Here is a 22,342-nt window from a genome sequence, read left to right as displayed (position 1 = left end):
GATGTGAGAACGGACGGTAACAAATAACAAGGGCCATAAAGGGGTACGCGAGGTCAGGGTATTTGGTGTAAAAGGCACAGAGCTCCTAAAGTTACTCTCTAGAAATTCTGTTTTGGCGCCATTTTCTCCTGGTGCCGGCTTCCAACTTACAGAACCTGGGGAAGGATTACAGAGAAAGATTTGTAGCCACGCTCTTAATGGCGGAAAACTTGGAGCCGCGACGCAAGCGGAAGCGGAAGTACGTTTGCTGCCCACATGTGCCTCTCAGAGGCTGGAGAAAACGGTGCTGGCTGCCAGAGAGTGGTGTCGAGTAAGACGCTGAGTGTCTCCGCGACGGCGAGTGGGGAACGGAAAGCGGAATCTAGTGCTCCGGGAAGAGACGTTCCAACTTCTGCTTTCTCTCCCGATTGAGAGGTGCCCCCACGTTACACCATGGGCAAAAAGGGCAAAGTCGGGAAGAGCCGGCGGGACAAATTCTATCACTTGGCGAAGGAGACCGGTGAGTCAGGGTTCGTGCTGTCAGAGCTGGCGAGCCACCGACCTCGGTCGGTTCGCCCCGCTTTCCGAATATTGAGTTTCTCTTCCGCAGAAGGGGTAGTGGGTCGGGAGTCCGCAGAAATCCCGTTGGGAAAGCGCTTCGCGGACCTTGTTATTTTGTCGCCGCCCCCAGGTTACCGCTCCCGCTCTGCTTTCAAGCTGATCCAGCTGAATCGCCGCTTTCAATTTCTGCAAAAAGCCCGAGCATTGCTGGACCTGTGCGCTGCACCGGGTGGATGGTGGGTAACACCTGGCACCTGACGCTCCTTATGGAAACTTTCTCGGTTCCAGCCTTGGATGACTGAGAATTGCGTTGAGGGGCGGGAGGGATACAGTAATACCAGCCTCATATTTCTGTACTCCCCAGAACTGTAAGCTTCAGGAGGGAAGATTTGGAACGTGTACGTACGTATGTTTGGCTGGTATCGACCAGGGTTCTTCAGTTCCATTCAGTTGCTCAGTCGTGTCTGACTCTTTGCGACCCCATGGACTTCTGCACACCCCGCCTCCCTGTCCATCACCAACTCCTGGAGCTTGCTCAGACTCATTTCCATCGAGTTGGTGATGTCATCCAACTATCTCATCTTCTGTCATCCCCTTCTCCTGCCTTCAGTCTTTCCCAGAGCAGGGTTCTTTGCCTTCCCCAAGTCAATAGAAATTGATTAGAGGCCAGACAGGAAATTCAGGCAAAGCTTTATTGGGGCTCCTGCTGCAGCAGGAGGGCATGAGAACAAGTAACAAGTTCCCTTGCTTGCTAGCTCCCAGAGAGGGTGTGAGCTGATTCTTTATATGGGGTGAGGGTTGCTGTGTCTAGAAGCCCAGCCTTAGGAGTGGCTTAGGTGGTTTGCTCACCCTTTTGGTGATGGTGAGTGCTTTTGCTCCTAGCCCTTCATAAGTGGCAGTGGATTTGTTTGTTTTTTGGTCTTTTTGTATCTTCTTGCCCAAAATTCACCCAAGCTGGGCATGCATACGGTTATTTTTAGTCACTTGTGGTTTGTTTGTATTTTATTACTTGAGGAGTTGTTTGTTCAACTGCAAACCCTGCAGCAAAAGGTCCCAGGTCCCAGAGACTCCCAACACTGGGGGCTGGGAGATCAGATTGTCGAGGGAGTGGGAGGGGTGGTTGAGGGTGTTTTAATCTTTACTTCTCTTTTATAGGCTGCAAGTGGCTGCCAAGTTTATGCCTGTATCCAGCCTTATTGTGGGTGAGTGACCGGTGGCTCTCTTAGGTGTTCCAGGGGGGTGGAGAGTGAGACACTGTGGTTCTGCATTTCCTTCCTCCCTGCTTGAGGCAGCCTTTTGGAATCCTCTTCCCTCTTTTCTTCCAGGAGTGGATCTGGTCCCAATCAAGCCTCTTCCCAATGTGGTGACACTCCAGGAGGACATCACAACTGAACGCTGTAGGCAGGTAATGGGAACCTCCCTTTTCCTGTCCTTCTAATATGTAGACATCTGCATCCATCCCTCTTCCCACCTGGATCCCTTGAAGGCACATTTTTCCTGCTTACCATGCGCTAAATAGTGCCCACACATTGTCTGTATGACAAGGCCCAAAAGACTGTGTCCATCCAGCCTTTGTTTATTCAGGAAAGAAGTCTTTGGAGTTGGAGGAAGTGCAGAGATTTCCATGAAGTCCTTTCCAGCAGGTTCTCTAGTAGACTAAGCTCCATGAGGACAGATAGGTTTGCTTATCATTGTATCCCCTGTCCACGGCACAGGAATTGGCCTGTGGCAGGCACTCAACAAATGACTGGGTGGACAGATGGCTGAACCAGTGATTCTGTTCATAGCCATGTCTGGATTTGAGTTGCAGTAATCTCTTCCTTCTCTGTAGGCCCTGAGGAAGGAGCTGAAAACCTGGAAGGTTGATGTTGTGCTCAATGATGGGGCCCCCAACGTCGGGGCTAGCTGGGCCCATGATGCTTACTCACAAGGTGCTGGGGTTGGAGGACGTGGAGATAAGGGTGGAGGCAGGCATGCCCTCTCAGGCTGCAGAGGTCCTCAGCTTACCATCTCTTTCCCACAGCCCATTTGACGTTGATGGCTCTGCGTTTGGCTTGTGACTTTCTGGGCCGTGGTGGCTGCTTCATCACAAAGGTTTTCCGTTCTCGTGACTATCAGCCCTTACTGTGGATCTTCCAGCAGCTCTTCCGCCGTGTCCAGGCCACCAAGCCCCAAGCCTCTCGTCATGAATCTGCGGAGATCTTTGTAGTCTGCCAGGGTGGGTGTAACTTCCTTTGTTCTCTTGATTAATCAGTCTCCTACCTACCAAAGCACACTTGCTCATGAATCTTATTACCTTAGGTTTCCTGGCTCCTGACAAGGTTGACAGTAAATTCTTTGACCCCAAGTTTGCCTTCAAGGAAGTCGAAGTTCAGGCCAAGACTGTTACAGAATTGGTGACTAAGAAGAAGCCAAAGGTGTGTTAGGGGAGTGGGGCCACTTTTAGGTCCTGGAACTTGGAGGAGGCTGGGCCTGGTGGGTCCTACAGACACCCTGAAAGGGACTGACTGCTCAACCTTCATTATCTCTCTTCTTAAGGCTGAAGGCTATGCTGAGGGCGACCTTACTCTCTATCACCGAACCTCCATCACTGACTTCCTCCGAGCTGCCAACCCTGTTGACTTCCTCTCCAAAGCCAGTGAAGTGAGTCCCCAGACTCGAGGGCTGTGGGGGAGCCCCAGAAACAGGGCCTGAGCATCTCCCCACTCCTCTCCCCCCCGAACAGATCTCACTAGATGACAACGAGCTGGCACAGCATCCAGCCACCACCGAGGACATACGAGTGTGCTGTCAGGACATCAAAGTGCTGGGGCGCAAGGAGCTCAGGTTCGCTCTGGGGGTGGGCAGAAGTTCTGGGAGCCCCGAGGGCGGTGGGGAGGCCTGGGAGGGACATGATGCTAGATCTCGGGGAACAGGATGCTGCTGTGTTGGAGGTCCGGGGTGGGGGCCTGAGTCCTCGGACTTACGTGGCTCACACTTGAGGTTTGGGGTATGGTCCTAAACCAGGAGGAGGTTGATGGAGGCTGACAGACGGAGACAGTAGGGTCAGGAATGGTATTTCTGGGGCAGGTCCCTACTGAACTGGAGGACGAAGCTTCGGCGATACATGGCCAAGAAGCTGAAAGAGCAAGCAAAGGCACTGGACATCAGGTGAGGAGGGAGCCAAGCCAGGGCAGGCACTGAGCGGGTGTCTGCGGGAGGCGTCCGTGGAGATAACCAGCTCCTGGGACACTTGTTTCAGCCTCAGCTCAGGGGAGGAAGAGGAAGGAGAGGAGGAGGAGTCCGCAGCAGGGACTGGGCCGCAGCCGTCTCAGGAGGAGGAGGAGGAGGAGCAGCTGAACCGCACCCTGGCGGAGATGAAGGCCCAGGAGGTGGCAGAATTAAAGAGGTAGGGGAGCTGGGGACCACCATAGCCGAGTCCCTCAGTGGGTGAGGATGTGGGGGAGTGTGAAGGCCTGGCTAGGGAATCTCCAGAGCTGGGCATCTGTAACTCTTCAACCCGGCCCATCAGGAAGAAGAAGAAGCTGCTGCGTGAGCAGAGGAAGCAGCGGGAGCGCGTGGAGCTGAAGATGGATCTTCCCGGGGTTTCCATCGCAGACGAGGGGGAGACTGGCATGTTCTCCCTGCGCACCATCCGGGGTCACCAGGTGAGGTGGGGTGGGGCCCACGCAGGAGACCGGGAGGACCTGCGTGGGCGTTCGGAGGTGGGGGCCCGGAGGCCTTTGGTTCAGTACGCTGAATGATCTTGGCTCCTGGTTGCTGTCCTCGCCCATAAATGACTTGGTGAGGGGAGGTTGGGAAAAAACAGCCTTATATTTCAAAGACCAGGAGGGAACGTACACCTAAAATAATGGCAGAGTAGGAAGCTTTGTGAGTGTGATGTAGATTTGTTTAATCTTTCTAGAAGTAGAGCATCAGAACCACAAGGCTCTCGCTGCCAGATTAGGTGAGAGGCAGTGCAGCCAGGGTGCCTGGGTCACCAGCGCATATGTTGGGGGTTCCCCTCGGGGAGGCGGAGCACAGCGTTGTTCAGTTCACTGAGACCAAGTTAGCACCTGTCTACTCTCGGCTGTTGGACGGGACTTTCTGCTGAATGCTAGAGACTCGGCTTTTTCTGGTAAAAGCAGCATCACAAATAAAATGAGCTTCTGTGGCTCTTGTGTGTAAAGGTAACAGCTGGGTCACATCGTACAGGAGCCAGAGAGCACAGTGGTCCTGGGGCGGACCACCACTTTCGCATCCTTTGCCTGTGTCCTCATCTGTAAAAGATATTAACAGAAACCACCTACTAGGGTGTTAGGAAGAAGTAAACAATGATGGTTAGGTGTGATTCCTGGTGTGTAATTCAGGAAATAGTAGCTGTCTTTGCCATGAGAACAGATTTTGGAGGTGACAAGTGATTTATAAGTGAAACAATTCTTCCTGTTAGATGTGTGTTGCTGGGCTCCTTTATTCAACGGAAACAACAGTTGTAGATATTCTCCAGTGATAAGGTGCCTTCTGAGTAATTTGAAAACCAGTGATTTTAAAACATTTTAAAGTTTGACACCAGTTAGGCCATGGGGTGCTTTTCCATAAACCTATTCCTTCCAGTAACTGAAGAAGAGAATGCTGAGAGACATGGCCTAGGGTGGGGTGTTTTAAACAGTTAACCCCATCACCTCCCTGTCTATAAAAGGAGGTGATGTACTTGCCACAGTGTTTTTTCTGATGTTGCTGAGAATAAGCTAAGATGACGAACAGGGAGGAATACAGCAGTATGTTCCTTGTCGGTACCCATGACCTCTGTTTCTGTCGCTCTTCAGTTGTTAGAGGAGGTAACACAGGGGGACATGAGTGCTGCAGACACATTTTTGTCTGACCCGCCAAGAGATGACATCTACATATCAGATGGTGAGGACGACGACGATGCATCTCTAGATAGTGACCTGGATCTAGAGGAGCTGGCAGGAGTCAAAGAACCTCAGAGTCTAAAGGACCAAAAGTGGTAAGGAGTGTGTGTGTGTGTCGGGGCGGGGGGAGTGTCTGGGGAGGTGTCTATAGGGCGCCCTCAGCTCAAGTTCCCCATGGGAGTTGGGGGCAGCAAGCCCTCCAGAGCACTGATCCACCCACTTACCTTGGGGCTACAGTGTACGATTTGCTGAAGTGGAAGATGATAAAGAGGAGGAAAAAGAGAATCCACTGTTGGTACCATTAAAGGAAAAGGCAGTGCTGCAGGAAGAACAGGCCAGCCTGTGGTTCTCCAAGGTAAGCAGAGGCTGGGGGCCGAGACACACCAGGGCTGGCGTTCCCCGGGAGAGAGAGGGGTGCCTGACGACTCCCCCATCGCAGGACGGCTTCAGCGGGATTGAGGACGATGCTGACGAGGCCCTGGAGATCAGTCAGGCCCAGCTGCTGTATGAAAGCCGTCGCAAGGGGCAGCAGCCGCCACCACCGCCTTCTAATAAGGAGCCGGAAAGCAAGCCTCCCCCGTGCCAGGGTGAGGCCCCTAAGGGGGCGGGGGCTCCTAAGGGGTCAGAGGTCGCCCCTGGGCCTGGAGAGGAAGAGAGCGACAGCGACGGCAGCTCCGACAGCGACGGCAGCAGCGAGGACGAGGAGAGGTGAGTGGTGGCGGCTGACAGCGGGCTCACGGAGCAGTGGTTCTGCCCCATCCTCTGTAAGCTGGGTTGGAGGTGGAGAAATGCAGATGGTTCTGGTGTAAGTGATCTGCAGTACGGCCTGAGGGGCAAGGTTTCTGGAAGTTCCCCAGGCAGTTTTAACTAAGAACTAGGGTTGGGTCTGGGTGGCGTGGGTTACAGTGGGACATGGGTGCACATCCTTCCCCTCTTCCACAGCTGGAAATCACAGCGCGGGAAGAAGCGAGGCCGCGGGCCTAGGTCAGAGGACGACGGTGGGTTTGAGGTGGTGCCTATCGAGGACCCAGGTGAGAGCTCTGTACCCAGTGGGAGGAAACACCACCTGGAGGTGTGGGTGTCAGGGGCTGAGCTGTGACCTTCTGCCTCCCTCCCTAGTGAAACATCGGATCCTGGACCCTGAAGGCCTTGCTCTAGGTGCGGTTATTGCCTCTTCCAAAAAAGCCAAGAGAGACCTTATAGATGACTCCTTCAGCCGGTGAGGGGCCAGGACATCATGAGAATCGACCTGGGTAGGCAGTGGGAGGGATGGTTTCTGTGAAAGCCTGATCTGGTGTTCTCTCCACCTAGGTACACGTTCAATGAGGACGAGGGGGAGCTTCCAGATTGGTTTGTGCAGGAGGAAAGGCAGCACAGGATACGACAGTTGCCTGTCGATAAGAAGGAGGTGGAACACTACCGGAAACGCTGGCGGGAAATCAATGCGCGGCCCATCAAGAAAGTGGCCGAGGCCAAGGCCAGAAAGAAGCGGAGGGTGAGCATGGGGCTGCCTGAGATGCTGGTGGGCTGGGCAGGGGTAGGAGAAGAGGCTGGCCTGACTGTGAGGTCCCCCGACAGATGCTCAAGAAGCTGGAGCAGACTAAGAAGAAGGCAGAAGCTGTGGTTAACACGGTGGACATCTCAGAACGGGAGAAAGTGGCACAGCTTCGAAGGTGAGGGGCCGGGGGTCACCCACAAAGGTACACGGAATCAGGGAGCAGCAGGAAGCCTCTAACCTGTGTCTTCCGCTTACAGTCTCTACAAGAAAGCCGGGCTTGGAAAGGAGAAACGCCAGGTCACCTACGTCGTAGCCAAAAAAGGTGTGGGGCGCAAAGTGCGCCGGCCAGCTGGGGTCAGAGGTCACTTCAAGGTGGTGGATTCGAGGATGAAAAAGGACCAGCGAGCACAGCAGAGGAAGGAGCAGAAGAAAAAGCACAAGAGGAAGTGAGCGCGGCCACCGGGGCCTCTGAGGGACTGTGTGGATGAGGAGGGACTCAGTGCCCCTTCTGGCCTCCTTGGTGCCAGCCCTGCCCTTGCCTGCCTCAGCCTTTGTAAGACAGGTTCCAGCTACCTGTGCTCTGTGGTCCTGGGCAGTGAGGGGGGCAACATACTGACTGGAAGAAAAGGGCTCCCATCAAAGCCCTGCTAAACATGCCCTGTCGGTGCTGTCAGCGCCCACAACCCTTCCGTGAAGGACGTGGGGCGCCGGGCGAGAAGTCTCACCACTTGTAAATCACCTTTAAGGGGAGTTCCCTACCACAGTGGCAGTCACTGCAGTCTGCCTGGGCGCACTCTCAAGTCTTCCCCCATTATCATCTGAATAAAAACAGAAGCATAGATGTCTTTTCTGACAGTTCAGTTCCTGGGAACTTGATAGCTCCAAAACACCTGTGTGTTCACACCCTGTGCACTGTTCTGAATCGTATTTGTATGTTCCAGCTCACGGTGAAGGAGAAATGACAAGCAATCCACAGGTCCCAGTAGTAAAACATTTACTAGAGCAAGCAGAGAGGAATGCACATCTCAAAGAAACCTTCACAAAGTCACAAAATTTGAAGTATGTATATTTCTTTTCCTTTTATAAACAAGATAAAACAAAAATCATCAAAATCATTTCAGCAAAAGATTTTTCTACCATTGTGGCAAGTTAAAAAAAATACAATGAAATAGAAGACACTTTTAAAAGCTGTTGTTGGGTTTTTGTTTTTTTTCATTTTAAATTTAGCAACAGTTTAGGCCCAGAGCAGTCCTGTCTCCAGGATCGTCTTTCCCCTCAGCTGCAGGGACTCGGTCTGGCAGGCTGCTGCTTCCTGTCTCAGGGCTGGACACAAACCTGGCTGGGAAACCTGAGCATCAACTCACGTAGAATCAGGCCCCTCCCCGCCCCCCACCTCCCCTGCAGAGGCTTGGAAGTGCTTCAGTGCACATCCCCAACACCTCCAAGGACTGATCTGCAGAATCAATCCAGACTCAAATGAGGACTGCCTGGCCACAGAAAAATTTGTAGATGTTTTTAAGGTGACATTTTAGTAAAAAATATGCACTACATACAATATAAACCTAGAGTGAGTTTTGTGCCCTGTAAGGCCCCTTCTCCCAAGGTATCCTCAGCTGACCCTCGTGACACTCACCCAGAGCCAAAAGAAGCTGCCGACTCTGGCTGCTTCTAAGACGAAAGCAGCTTCCCAAGTAAATACCTGAAACGTTCCCTAGGTGAATGGGTCACGTCTCCAAACTCCAGCTGTCCACTAAGGGCCCAGGGTCCTTATACCTTGGGCCCCAACCCAGCCCTGAGACACCTAGTTACCAAATCTAAAAATAAAATTAAAGACAACTGATTTCACGCTTCAGCACATACCCTCTAACTGTCCCATCGACTTTTCTTGCGCTTGGGTGGCTCAGGGACAGCGAAACCATCAGGAGTCTTATCTGTCTTGCTGTCCATCTTGTCCACCTTGGGGCTGTCCACCTTGGGGTCCATCTTGCTTTCACGATTACAACTTTCCTTCCTGCTTTCACCATTCCGACCGTCACTGGCACCCCGGCTCTCCCCGTGTCGGCCTCCGCCCCCTCCATGCCTGTTCTCTCCGTGAGGATGACCATCAGCATGACGGCGGCTGTCAGTGTGACGGCTGCTGCTCTCTGGGTAGCGGTACCCATCTCCATGGCGACCCCCATCTCCATGGCGACCCCCATCTCCATGACGTGGACTATCGCCATGCCGATTGCCACTATCTCCATGACTGTGACGACTTCCACCCCGGTTCTCAGTATATCGCTCTCTTTTCCCATTGCCACCCCCAGTCCCTTCTCGGCTGTTACTCCCTGAAGCTGTGTTGTTGACGCCCGGAGCGGCGGCAGAAGGGTAGGTCACTGGGGCACTGCTGAGGTTCCCAGTACTGCCAAAGCCTGGGATACCCTTCGTGGCGCTGGCAATGGGGCTGTCAGGACTGCTGTGGCCCTGCTGGGCTGAATTAGTTGGAACTGAATTCAAGCTCCCTGCACTAGTCCATCCGCTCGCCCCAGCCGCAGAGCTTCCAGCCTTCTGGTTGCTTAAACTGGCAGCAACAAAGTGACTCTTGTACTGTGACTAAGAGAGAGACAACAGCAGTGGGTGAGACAGGAAGTGTAAGAAACCTAATGGCCCAGCTAGCTAACTGGAGGTACAGAAGGCTGAGGAGCAGTTCAGGGCACAAGAGGCACGGAACCAAACTTGTCTTCGTTAAACAACGGCAAGCACTCTCAACCAGGTTACAAGAGCCCTGGCGCCCTGACAGCTGGTAGAGCAGGGAGGGAACGCTGACACTGTTGTAGGACGAGGGCCCTGAGTGTGCCTGAAGGAGACGACCAGCAACAGGGGTCTGTCCCGCCTCTACACCTGCAGCTCTAGGTAAGCTGCAGTTAAGCCGATATTCAGAACTGAAAATGGGGGAAGGCCCTCGGGAAATCCAGCACCTAGTGTACAAGGCCAGCTACCATCTCAGGAATATCAGTGCCCCTCACCACTGCCCCAAGTGCTTGATTTCACACCTGGAAAGCCGCTTTCATTGCCGTCAGCCGGTCTCCCATGGCTCCCGTGGAGGGCTTGTAGGCCTCATAATTGCTCATTACATTGTTGTTACTTCCTCGGTCCTAAAAAATAAACACACTCATGAGAAAGGAAGAGTAAGCAGGGAAGCCCACTGCCACAGAAGGGCCTCAATATGCTGGAAACAAGAGGGAGCTGAAATAGGTGTGGGATTCTTTTTATGCCTTTCAACCCATTAAATCTATTTCTGAGAACCCACGCTAACAATCAGAAATGAGGTCAGATTATGCCCAAAGCTGATCACCTGGTATTTATAGGCATAAACATTAAAGTTTATGTAACTGGGTAAAAATTATGTTAAAGCTGAAAAGGCCACAAGGCAGTGCAGTACACACATAACTGCTCAGGCTCTACATCCAAACCCTGAAGAGTCTGAACCTCCGCTTCAACACTTCCCACAGTGTAACCTTGGGTGGCTCAGTCTATCAGCTGTATTTACTCCGAGTGACTGTGAAGCCTGAGTTAACGTGTGTGGCTGCTTGAACTGGCCGGGCACATCTAAGTGCTCGGTATTACCACGATCACCTGCATGATCCCACAGCAGCAGCATCACTGTGATGCGGGGACAGGCTACTTCACCAAGACACCAAGTTACCCACAGTGATCTAGACGCGCAGACTGACCGCTTTCTTCCTTGGCTTAAGAATCAAGTGACAAGAAAGTTAAGAAAGCCAGGTAGGGGCAGCCTGTTACTTGGTTTGTGAGAAAAGCTAGCTCTTGTATCTGAACCAATTTCCCAGAGAGTGTAGTATTGTTTGTGCGTTTAGTTATAAGATACAGCTGAATTATAGAGGGACCCTCTGGCTCAAGGCCAATGCTGGAGGGTGTGTAGAAAGACCGCTAGGCCCCACCTCCAGAGTCTGATTCAGCAGGTCTAGGGTGGGCCATGAGACTGCATTTACTGCAGGTCCAGGGGCCACCTTTGAGAACCAGTGCTAATCTACACTGATTTCCTGAGCACACCTAGTCAGTCAAGGACACACAGTTTCTTCACATTGTCACATTGAGAACCAGTACTGTACCGACTCAAGCCAGCAGATGACAGCGTTTTGAACTCACTGAGACTCAGGTAAATGAAAACAGTCCTAACGTCAGAAAGACGCAGGACCAGTCTGAAGGACACTGCTAGAGTCTGGACTCACCGAGTTCTCAGAGCCAAGGCCAGGCCGCTCCCGGTAGCCCAGGCCTCCTCCACCAATGTTCAGTTTTTTCCCCTTCCCTCCTTTGAAGCGGGATTTCCGAAACCAGGCATTCTGCAGCAAACACAATTCAAGGTTAAGTCACGGGAGGGAGACGCACCCAGAGGAAGAGAACAAAGTCAAAGAGGAAACTAAACGGGAGAGAGAAACTTTAGCCAATGCAGCTATAGCAAAGGAGGAACTGTTCACAGAAACCACAGATTAGCTTCTTTTTGGTAGCTTAATCCATCAGATTTGTCAGAAGCCTTTAGCTAAGGCTTCCTTTTACTGCTCCTTTCTTCCTTCAGAGCTTCCAGGAAGGGAAATGATTACAATACACCTCAAATGCAGAGCAGTTCCTCTGGCCATTCCTAACTACCTCATGGAAAATGAATTTATTTTCTATTTCTCAGACAATCTATACGTAAAATCTCTGGGGGGGCTTAGAGCTTTATCTGACTATCACAAGTTACAGTCAAAAGCACTTGAAAGGTGGCAAGGTGCTGATCAGAGAAGCTGATCAATCTTGAGAGCAAAGGAAGCCTGAAGCACAATGAGATGTAGGAAAATGCCAAAAACAAAATATATCTGGCTCAAAAACTTAGTTTAGGATTGGCTCCCCAGGAGAGGGAAAGGTGGCAAGGTGCTGATCAGAGAAGCTTATCAGTCTGACAACAAAGGAAGCCTGAAACACAATGAGATACAGGAAAACACCAAAGACAAAATATATCTGGTTCAAAAACAGTTTAGCACTGGCTCTCCAGGAGGGAAGGAAACATCACTCTACTCTCCCCTCAAATGCTGGTCCTTTACTCCCAGGGCAGGAAGCATGGGCAGGAGTACCACAGGACAACTGCATTATGGGTGGACAGCTCTGCAGGCTGACCTATGAATCTGAAAAACACGGCAGTCTCTACTATCAGAACATGTATCCCAAATATACTGGCAATTTGGGAATATGCGTATCAAGATGACTCAAGATATAATTTAGTAGAATGTCTCACTCAGTTTTGGATCAACCACCAGTGTAGTCAAAGGTCTGAGAAGTAGTGAAATGCTTTTTTAAAAAAGACATCATACATTTTTAGCCCCCAATAGAAAAAACTGGGGTAAAGGGCAGTGAGGGGAATAATAACTTTGACAGTACAATTGCTCACAAGTGTGATATGTGGCAAGAAGGAAGAAATTTGAGGGACAGATTTTAGCACAAGAAAGGAATAGCTTTTCAACATGTATGTTGCTGAGAGAATGAGAAGGCAAATCAGATGAGTTTTAATGTCCTACAATACCAATCTATACTTTGTAAGTGCTGCCTACCCAACTTTATTGTCATATTTCTATGTTACCTGCCTCTGGCATACTGAAGTTTTTTCACTGAAGTGTGTCCAGTCACTCACCTGCATGGCCAAATCTAGGAGCTCCTTGGAAACATGCTGATTGGCTCCTTCCAAGTTCCGAACAAGGTCACCAGCAAAATTGCTGTCCTTGGGTGTCAGCAAGGTATAGGCCACGCCCTTCTCACCGGCTCGTCCTGTGCGGCCAATCCTATGAGTATGGGTGTCAATATCTCGTGCCACATCATAGTTAATGACAGTCTTAATTGAAGGAATGTCCAGACCACGGGCTGAAATAAAAAACCAAATTCTTTTATTCTTTATCAGAAGTCAAAACACCAAAGTTACCCAAAATGCTTACCTCCTAAGAAGCTACATTCCTCTTATCTAAGCAAAGCACATGGTTTGATGTGCTGACATATAGGCATGTGAGCCACCCTTCTAAAAGGAACGCTACTATTATAGATCCTACAACGCTAGGTAAACTTAGTGTGTAGAGACATCTATCTTCTACTACCAGTAAACTGCCATGGCCTCTCTCTTGACCAGAAATATGTTGGAAAAAAAAAATTCACAACCAACATCACATGTGTCTTGAGGCTGAGAAGTGATCACCTTTCTGGGAGAAAATACCAAGCTTTTAAGTGTAGCTATTAAAACTCATCAGAACAAACTCAAAAATCACACTTCAAAATTTTTTTCTGATCTTGAGTGAAATATGTCAAACTACATAATCAAACTAAGATATCTACTATATTCAGGGACACAGCCTACGATGTAACTATGTTAACAGTTTCATCCTCAAGTGTCTTCCAATTGCAGGAATTCTTTTTTTTTTCAGAGAGGAATATTAAGTGGGAAGTGGTACTCAGAGCTCCAGACTGTGATCACCATGCTCTGAACTGCTGCCTCATGGGGCATGGACAGCCAGGCCAGCAGAGTGCCTTCAATTGGCCTCTTCAGGTATTACAGGTCTACACAGCCAGATGGAGCAACCCATACAACATAGGAACCAAGGGTTACTGGGGAAATGCATAGCCTACCTGCAACATCTGTGGCCACTAGGACGGGGATGTCCTTTTTCTTAAAGTCTGAAATAACCTTGTTTCTTTCACTCTGATCCATGTCACCATGGAGCAGGCCAAGATTATGACCCTCCTGCTTAAGGTTATTGGCCAGCTCTTCAGCGTTGGCTTTCTTAGTAACAAACAGGAGGACACTCCCTGAAGAGGTAAACTCCACTAGACGCCGGGTGAGCCAGTTCCATTTACTAGGTCCAGAATGGAGAATCTCCACAATCTGAGTGACATCTTCATTTGCCTGAAAAGAAATGAAAAAGATGACGGCAATATCTGTGCCACAGGGCACCTGAGTGAGAACCGGACACCACACTTTCCACCTGCGTCTACAAGAACCATGAATAATCTCCCGTATCCTTGGGCTTTCCTTCAGCAAGTCAAGTGCAACTCAAATTTTACAACCTTTCTCAAATCACAGTGCTCTCCACCTCCCCTGATGTGTGTGTATGCGTGCATGCTCAATTGTGTCTGACTCTTTGCGACACCATGGACTGTAGTCCACCAGGCTCCTCTGTCCTCGGGATTTCCCAGGCAAGAATACTGCAGTGGGTTATCACTTCCTTCTCCAAGGGATCTTCCCAACCGCAGATTGAACCCGCATCTCCTGCATCTCCTGCATCGGCAGACGTGTTTCTTTACCACTGTGCCGCCTGGGAAGCCCTCCGCTGACATGTGTACATATACCTAAATAATCTCTAAGCCCCAATGCTCTGCAATACTTTTCTACATGCCTATCCAGATTATTCCCAGTAGAGTAAGAGCTCCTAGTACAATTCATACCCACACACAGAAGGCACTCAGCAATCAAAGGTGGCCAATGTTCACAAGCCAACTGCACAGAACTGTACTGGCATACTAGGCATATTAAGGGATTCTCAAGGCTGCCTTATTTGATTTCCTAATCACAATTCAGATAACTTTTCCACATAGGGCATATGTACAGGTGAGGAAAACAAAAACTTAATTCAACAGGCCTTTCAAATCTCCCCGCTCCACACTGTGCAGGCCACCTCACACAATGACTGAAGATGTTACTTCCATGCAAACTGACCAGCATCTTTCAGACTAGACTTGCTCTTTTTTTCCCAAAAATAAATTTTTTTAAAAGAAACATTTTATTGTGGAAAAAATTTTAACATTCAAAATGAATAAAATGAACAAAATCAACTCCCATGTAACCATCACCAGACTTCAACAATTATTAACATTTTGCCAAACATATTTCACCTATTGCCCCAACCCTTGTGCTTTTAAAGCAAATTTGAAACATGTTGCCTCATCTGTAAGTGCCAGTAATGTTTCTTCTCTCAATAGTGAGAAATGAAATCCATGCCACCAGTGTGAAAAATAACCCACCGAGACTCCATCTGCCCTGCTCAGGCTTACCTCGCCAATATCTCCCTGCACCACACGAATAGGGTCAATCAGGATGTCTCTGGCCAGCTTTTCAATCTTTTTCCGAAAAGTTGCACTGAATAAGAGAGCTAAAAGGTAAACTGTGTTAAAGAAACCGTATCACTTCTTTTTTGAATACCCACTAAGCTTCCTACTGACATTCACTGCTCAGTTTTTAAAAAACGAAAGCCCACTGAAGTTTAAAAATTCATTCACTAAGGAAAAAGAAGTACCATCATTTTACACATTTTCAGTTAAGGCAGATGTTGCTATCAGTATGGTTCAGAAAAAGGCTATTGACTTCAAGTCAGCAGATCTGCACTGTGTATTGCCTCTAGCCAGCGATAAAACGTTATGAACTGTGACACGTCATTTAATTCTCAGTCTTGGTACTATCATTGTAAAAATGAGTGAGTTCTATCTGGTGATCTCTAAGGTCCTGTCTAGCTCAGATAAACTGTCATTATCTTCCCCTTTATGGTTCCTCACCATTACAAACATGATTATTTTTACTGCCATAACTGTGAGTTATAAAATAAATAGGTGTTTATTCTGAGTACAAATGTGGCTTAAGGAAACTGCTTCATACATACTCTGTCTGTCAGGACGGACATGACTTGCTATGGACCGCACCTGGTACTCTGGAAGAAATAGAAGAATAAAATCAGTATCATAACTCTGCATGACAGTTTGGGATACCTGGAAAATCATTTTACTAATAGCAAAAATCTTTCTATAAAGACATTGTAAGAATTAAGGAAGGTCTGGAACTCCCAGACTTGTCACTCAGCGTGAAACTCAGAAACACTTAGCCCAACACCTAGCTGGGTTAGGCTCAGTGGTGTTCCAATCAACAAAGACAGTTATTCACAATTTTCACACAACTGGTTAAGTCAAGGAGGACAGGAACACAAAGGCCTTGAAGGATATGACACCTACCTCCCAAATAACACAGACCTTGACCTCCACAATCAAAGGCAGATGAATAAAAATAAAGCCTAGAATATTCTCCCTATATTCACAGGCACTTTCAAACGTCCTCAACCCAGTTAAGCCTAACATACTTTTCCTGAAAGAACTCCTAAAAATAGCTAAAGTCTTAGCTCTATCTCTACGGGTCCAACCCTACCCAGAAGTATTTTTAGCTTCTCACACAGAGAAAAAATTAAATCTAGAAAGACATGGAAAAAACTAGTGTCATTGAGACAGACAGAAGAATCTAATATTCAAAGCATACCAAACCCCATGTCAAACATTCGATCTGCTTCATCAAACACAAGGTAGGAGACTCTCTGAAGGTTGGTAGCTTTCTTCTTCACGTGATCAATCAGTCGACCCTATGAGAGCCAGAAAAATAACAGTTAAGTCAAGCCATCCCAGTATCTGCTGGACACTGGTTCCAGGTTCATGCCCCGTGAGGAAGCTCAAGTCCCTTAAACAAAATTAAGCAGTATTTGCACACAGAACCTATGCACACCCTCCTGTATATTTTAAACCATCTCTTCATTACTTATAACACACAATGTAAATGTTACATAAACAGTTGCCAACATACTGAAAATTCCAGTTTGCTTTCTTGACTTTTTCCCCCCCTGAATATTTTCAATCCTTGGCTGGTGGATCCCACAGGGAAACCTGCCAATGTTGAGGGCTGTTTAATTAAATGTATTTACAAGAATTTTCTAGAGTTCTGCTCCTGGCAAAAATGGTAACACTCCAGTTTCAGACTGCAATATACACTAGTCTGACAGCCTTGGATTTCATGCACTACGGCACTCAAAAGAACAGAAAATCTGAAAACTCACTGGGTTCCTCCTTTACATTAATTGTGATTTAAACTGTAGAAAGATGGTGAGAACTATTTTTTGTGAGGCTTTCTGAAATGACCAAAGTTAAAGCCTTACTGACGGGTCTTAATGTTTAAACTACAATCTTCAAGGCAGTTTTGACCATACTCTGAACTTAGGCTCTTCATAAGCATGGGCCCATTTTCCATGACAGTGTTAAGAAAAACTGATGCAGACAGAAATTTGTAGCATATAAAGAATCTTACTAGACTGCTATTTTAGTCTAGCAACCAAAATTAAACCAAAGCCACAAGCTATCACTGCCTCAGAGTATTCTCAACCCTGCTTTACCACATTTCAGGGGAAATGCCCTCCAACAACTGACATTTTTTCCATACCGAGAAAGGCTGATAAGCTATTTAAACCCAAGACATACTTACTGGTGTACAAACAACAATCTCTGCCCCTTCCTGAAGGGCCTTGGCCTGTTCCCACATGCTCCCTCCTCCATACACAGCCACTGATCGAAGATTGTATGCTTTCCCAAACCGCTTACATTCCGCATGGATCTACAAAGGCAACATAATGACATATGAACACATACCTCTGTGACACTAACCTCAGCTGCAGTGCAAAAAGGAGTTATGAAAAACACACAAAATGTGATGTCAATAGAAAATAAAAAACTAGAACATACAAACACAATTTTATTCATAAAGAAAATGAACAGGGTACCATTATCACATCTTAACAGGCTATCTAAAATCTTGTTGTGATTATTCTTTTTCACTTCTCTTCCTGACCCTGTTATTGCCTTTCACCGAACAAAATGAAGTAACCTAGGAGGAAAACACTGGGAGCTTACAATACAGTTCCCAAATCAATTGGTTATATAGAAAATACATAACATGTAATATTTTCCAGAAGTTTCCTGAGAGCACAACAATGTGAATCTACTTAATGTCACTGAACTGTACACTTAGAAATGGTTAAAGTAATAAATTTTGTGTATTTCACACATTAAAAAAAAAAAAAAGTTTCCTGGTGGTTCTACCCAGTTGATTAGTCCTCATTAGTTGATATATGCAACGGGGCACTCTACATAAAGCACATACCTGCTGGCAGAGCTCCCTAGTGGGACACACAATCACTGCAATTGGTCCATCACCTGGTTCCAATTCTTTCTGGTCCATTATATGAATCAACATGGGCCAGATAAAGGCTGCAGTTTTCCCACTGCCTGTTTTGGCAATACCAATCATGTCTCTACCACTTAATGCCACAGGTACACCCTAGAGGAAAAAGAGAAGTAATATCCACTCTAAACTTTCAATTTTAAAGATGAACTGAAGGCAACTCTGAGAAAGGACAGATGACTAACAATGACATTTATTTTCAATGGGACAAAAATGTCCTAGGCTATGCACATTGGTTATGGAATAACAAGAAATACCTGGGGGAAAAAAAAGAATGAAACATCTGGATTCCCATAAACTTCATTTGTAGGAAACATTATCACTGCTAAAATTTAAAAAAAATTTGTCCCCCCTCACCATGAAGGTATAGAATGTCTCATCCACATACTGAACTGTGTGGAAAAGAATAAAATCCATTTATAAATGGGAAACAGAAGCTATTACTTTCAGTTATAAATGAGAAGTTTCAGGCCATGGACAAAGGAATCCTCTTAACTGACAGTGCTAAATTTCTCCACACACAAACCTTTGTTTAGTTTAGGCTTAATGAACAGTTTTCTTCAGATCGTATTTTCAAGACATTTATCAGAAACAAAAGAACACTTAGTCCTTTAGCAACTGTTAAAAATAGGTAAGAAGTAGATTTATTAACACAGCACACTAGTGAAAGAGACAGTGGTCAGATAACAGGGCTCTGCCCCAACAGAGTGGGCTGCATTTTTATAATCAAAGAAAAGTGATGAAGGGGAGAAGACCATCTCATGTCCTAGGTCTCAGCTGAGTTCCTAAGATGGGTCACCAAGTGAGGGCCCTTGGTTTTTGCACAGAGAATTCAAAAGTGAGCCATGGTGAAGTGAAAGCAGTTTATTTACAGAGATTCATATTGCACGGACAGAATGTGGTCCACCTCAGAAGGTGATAGCAGTCAATACCTTAAGACTGGTAAAATATTCATTTCTGCTTTTTTTTTTTTTTTTTAATTTTTAAAGGCTTCAAAAGTTCTATCCATGTCAATACAGTTCTGTATTAAAGTGTTTTATTGTTTTGTCAGTTTAAAAAAAAAAGATCACAATGTCATTCTACTTCATTTTTCTTTCATTATATTTACTTCAGTTCAGTTATGTACAACTCTTTGTGACCCATATTTACTTACCTGGCACTGTATTGGAGTGGGCTGTGTGTACTCAGATTTCCGAATCTGGTGCATAAGTTGTTCATCAAACCCAAAATGAGCAAAACTACTTCCTGGTCTAGGAGGTGCAGCACCAGAAACCTAGAGATAAAGACGACTTGCAAGAATGACTTGTACTTCAAAATAAATAGCACTAGAAGGTCAACAATATTTACCTGTAGCTCTCCAGTGTTTAGTTGGAATATGAAGAGTAAAAACCTAAGTCTATACCTAATAGCTTACAATGTGTGAAAAGGTAAAATTCAAATAATAATGGACCTAAATCTCACATTGAAAAAATTCCAAAATAAATATTTCTGAAATAATGGTCACGTTATTTTAAATGATTATGGGCCTTGAAATCTCTTCAATCACAATTAATTTTCTCATAAAAAAATTTTAAAAAGTCATGTTCAAAAGACTGGAAAAAGTCAATATATTTTTTCCATGTGTATAACTAGTAACCAAGTGGTAGAAAAAATAAAATTTACTCTTGAAATAGAGTGCAAATGAGCTCCCAATCCAGACACACCTATAACCCACTGGTTATAAAGCTATTACCTACTGTCTCCAACCTCAGTTGGGCCTGAGGAGCCAGCGTCCTGCTTAGTGCTGACGCAGACACTGCCAAACGTCCGACTGTCTGAACTGCACCCAGGTGAGGAATGGGCCTCCACCTCCATGCTGACTCCAGCAGTGCTAAGCTTTCAAGGCTTCTGGGGTGATGCTGATATTTCCAATCAGCGTTTCACTTAAAAGCTTTTTTTAAAGGGGTACTTCTTAGAAAACAGACAAGTATGTACACACACACACACATAAAACCACTCAACCACCGACCCCTCACGAAACAAGTTCAAACATCATGTAGCAATTGGCACGGCCAGAAAGCTGTCCACACCAGAGCAGACATCATTTTACTACCTGTGTGTTTCACTTAACGTCTAGCAGCACCTTAAACAAATGTGGCCGATGTACAACCAAAGCTTTTTAGTGGACAGTTTAAAACTATTATTCTGATATTAGTGCATGCGTATTTCGTGAAGTTGTTAATTTCATCTAATTAAAAAACTGTGCTGTATATAATGTGAAAAGCAAGTGCATCTTAATCCTGAAATATTTAAGACTTCCCATATTGTTCACATCAGTTAATCTTGTCTCCTCTTCCTAAAGATGGGGACCACTTGCCTTTAGCCCACCCAACACAGTTCCTAATAGCACACTGCTCTCATGGCAATCAGAAACACTTACTGATTAGTTTTAAGGTCATATGACCTATTGTTCCAACACAACACACAGTTAAAAAAAACTACACAAAGTTGACTGAACATATACATATATAGCACTCATGTGTATGTATCAAATAAAAAAAATCCTATCCTAAAATAGCTATAAAACTAAAACAATAAAATCAAGACACAAGAGTCCAAGGGGTATAATTATTACTCTATCAAAGACAGTTCAGGGACTGTTGGAGAAGAAATTCAAGATTATTTCAGTATGGATAAACAATACTACTAATCCTGGACTAATTAGCATTAATATGAATCTCTGCCTTAATAGCTGACTTACCCGGAGGTTGAGCTTATGCCGGAGATCTATTAGCTGCTGTGGGGTGAGGTTGGTTATCTCTTCATGTTCATTGTAAAAATTTTTCTCAAATGGTGGATAGTCAATCTGCAGGTCCAATTATTCAAAGTTAGTCTAGAATTCAAGATTCAATCCTGTAAGTTTGATTTTAATGCAAAATCACCTTTCACAAATACTATACAAGTAAAGCCATAACCAGCTAGAAAGAAAAAAGGAATTCACTTATTCATGACACAAATCCTGAAAGTACAACCAGAACTTTTTCCCATTCCTGTTTGAACAGCCTTGATGCAGACTAAAGAATCTCTAATGCCAAAGGACTTAGATATTCCACCCTGTAACATTTAATATGCTTTGCGGTAAGCTGTTCACCTAGATCTAGGCCTCTGATAATATTTCTAAGGAGTTCCATTCTTTTTAAAAACATGGAAATGTTTATGTTAACTTTAAAAAAAATGTACTGTTGAGCATTTCCAATTCCAAAGAGGGAAGAAGTCATTTCTGCTACTCCTCTCATAGCTTACTGTACTAAGAATACAAAGCACTAGCATATTGCCACATACGAATCTGGCTAAATGATTCTCCTTCTGACATGGTATGTCTACAATAAATCTATTTATTTTTTAAGGAGAACTTAAGCCTTTGATAGGTGGTCAAAAATTTCATAATTCTAGATACAGCTTAAAATTAATTATCGTTCTATGGTACTATCAACAAAGAGAAAGAACTAAGCTCTCCTTTAGCATTATTAACAGGACCTTTTATTATGCTCCCCACAATGCTGCACCAAGCCCTTTTCTTCAGTTCTCTTATCAAAACAGAAGCTCCATGAGGGTAACAGTTTTTGTCTTTATTCACAAAAATCTACAAATATCTAAGTTTTTTTTACACACACACTTTTTTTTTGGTTTCCAAACAAGAGGAAAAAACAAAAGGACTGTGAAGAAAGGGTATTCTTTCTTCATTTCTGGTCTCTCCTGGCAGACTTTTCATTACATTAGGACAACTATGGGATACACTCCAGGCAGGATGAAGCTTGAGTACTCTGTCAAGTATCTCAAATATTTTATTAGACAACTATTTCAAATACTTGTGTTTTTTCCCTTATTATATTTTCACTCTTTATCACAGATGCAGCCTCCTAGATAGGTTTCATTTATGTAGCTTCATTTGCCACATGTAAAATGCCAATTCCTTAAGTGGTAACAGCTGCACAAAAGGAAAATTTAAAAAACTGAATATAACCCACACTCTAGTCTAGACCAGTAGCTCTCAAACTTTTTGGTCTAAGGTACCCTTTACACTTAACAAAAATACAATGAGATTTCATTTTAAAAATGGTTATATCTAGTGTTATTTACTGTATTAAAAATAAGAAAAATTTTAAATTTATAATTCATGCTAAAATAACAAACCCCATGACACTTTAACACATATGTTTTAATAAAGATGAACTCTGACTTCCCTGGTGGCTCAGACGGTAAAGCATCTGCCTACAATGTGGGAGACCCAGGTTCAATCCCTGGGTTGGGAAGATCTCCTGGAGAACGAAATGGCAACCCACTCCAGTATTCTTGCCTGGAAAATCCCAAGGA

The 22,342-nt window shown here is 45.9% G+C and overlaps 2 protein-coding genes across 4 annotated transcripts in view; one reads left to right on the top strand and one right to left on the bottom strand.

Annotated features, from left to right (window-relative positions):
* The first annotated feature begins 18 nt into the window (after positions 1-18).
* On the top strand, positions 19-8,117 carry FTSJ3 (FtsJ RNA 2'-O-methyltransferase 3). Of its 2 annotated transcripts, XM_043905011.1 has the most exons (21): positions 19-499; positions 671-776; positions 1,696-1,742; positions 1,866-1,945; positions 2,372-2,471; positions 2,564-2,758; positions 2,842-2,957; positions 3,079-3,183; positions 3,266-3,366; positions 3,610-3,690; positions 3,782-3,928; positions 4,052-4,187; positions 5,346-5,527; positions 5,670-5,787; positions 5,872-6,140; positions 6,375-6,463; positions 6,552-6,651; positions 6,744-6,927; positions 7,011-7,105; positions 7,188-7,376; positions 7,872-8,117. In XM_043905011.1, exons 1-21 carry the CDS (start codon positions 433-435, stop codon positions 7,879-7,881), a joined length of 2,517 nt encoding a protein of 838 aa, XP_043760946.1. In that variant the 5' UTR covers positions 19-432; the 3' UTR covers positions 7,882-8,117. The 2 variants fall into 2 exon arrangements, with proteins under 2 accessions (XP_043760946.1, XP_043760947.1); XM_043905012.1 differs by having other exon boundaries at positions 20-499; positions 7,188-8,117.
* The window catches only part of DDX42 (DEAD-box helicase 42), a 35,031-nt gene continuing 20,596 nt past the window's right edge, over positions 7,908-22,342 (bottom strand). For both annotated transcript variants that reach the window (XM_043905009.1, XM_043905010.1), the window contains 12 exons: positions 20,730-20,834; positions 19,143-19,262; positions 17,909-18,085; positions 17,234-17,362; positions 16,244-16,343; positions 15,600-15,647; positions 14,998-15,095; positions 13,576-13,852; positions 12,596-12,822; positions 11,163-11,273; positions 9,963-10,064; positions 7,908-9,522 (listed from right to left, as the gene is read on the bottom strand). In XM_043905009.1, the coding sequence (XP_043760944.1) occupies positions 8,794-9,522; positions 9,963-10,064; positions 11,163-11,273; positions 12,596-12,822; positions 13,576-13,852; positions 14,998-15,095; positions 15,600-15,647; positions 16,244-16,343; positions 17,234-17,362; positions 17,909-18,085; positions 19,143-19,262; positions 20,730-20,834 (2,223 nt within the window). In that variant the 3' untranslated portion in view covers positions 7,908-8,793. The remainder of the gene's footprint in view (positions 9,523-9,962; positions 10,065-11,162; positions 11,274-12,595; positions 12,823-13,575; positions 13,853-14,997; positions 15,096-15,599; positions 15,648-16,243; positions 16,344-17,233; positions 17,363-17,908; positions 18,086-19,142; positions 19,263-20,729; positions 20,835-22,342) is intronic.

This window comes from Cervus elaphus, chromosome 5 (genome assembly GCF_910594005.1).
Source record: "Cervus elaphus chromosome 5, mCerEla1.1, whole genome shotgun sequence".
NCBI classification, from domain to species: domain Eukaryota; kingdom Metazoa; phylum Chordata; class Mammalia; order Artiodactyla; family Cervidae; genus Cervus; species Cervus elaphus.
This window is presented reverse-complemented; position numbering and strand designations above follow the sequence as displayed.

Bases quoted from the DNA above. Each gene is read 5' to 3' on its own strand.
- FTSJ3 (XM_043905011.1), top strand. From the start codon at position 433: ATGGGCAAAAAGGGCAAAGTCGGGAAGAGCCGGCGGGACAAATTCTAT. The intron at 6,141-6,374 runs GTGAGTGGTGGC...CCTCTTCCACAG, and splicing joins AGCAGCGAGGACGAGGAGAG to CTGGAAATCACAGCGCGGGA. The intron at 6,652-6,743 runs GTGAGGGGCCAG...CTCTCCACCTAG, and splicing joins ATAGATGACTCCTTCAGCCG to GTACACGTTCAATGAGGACG.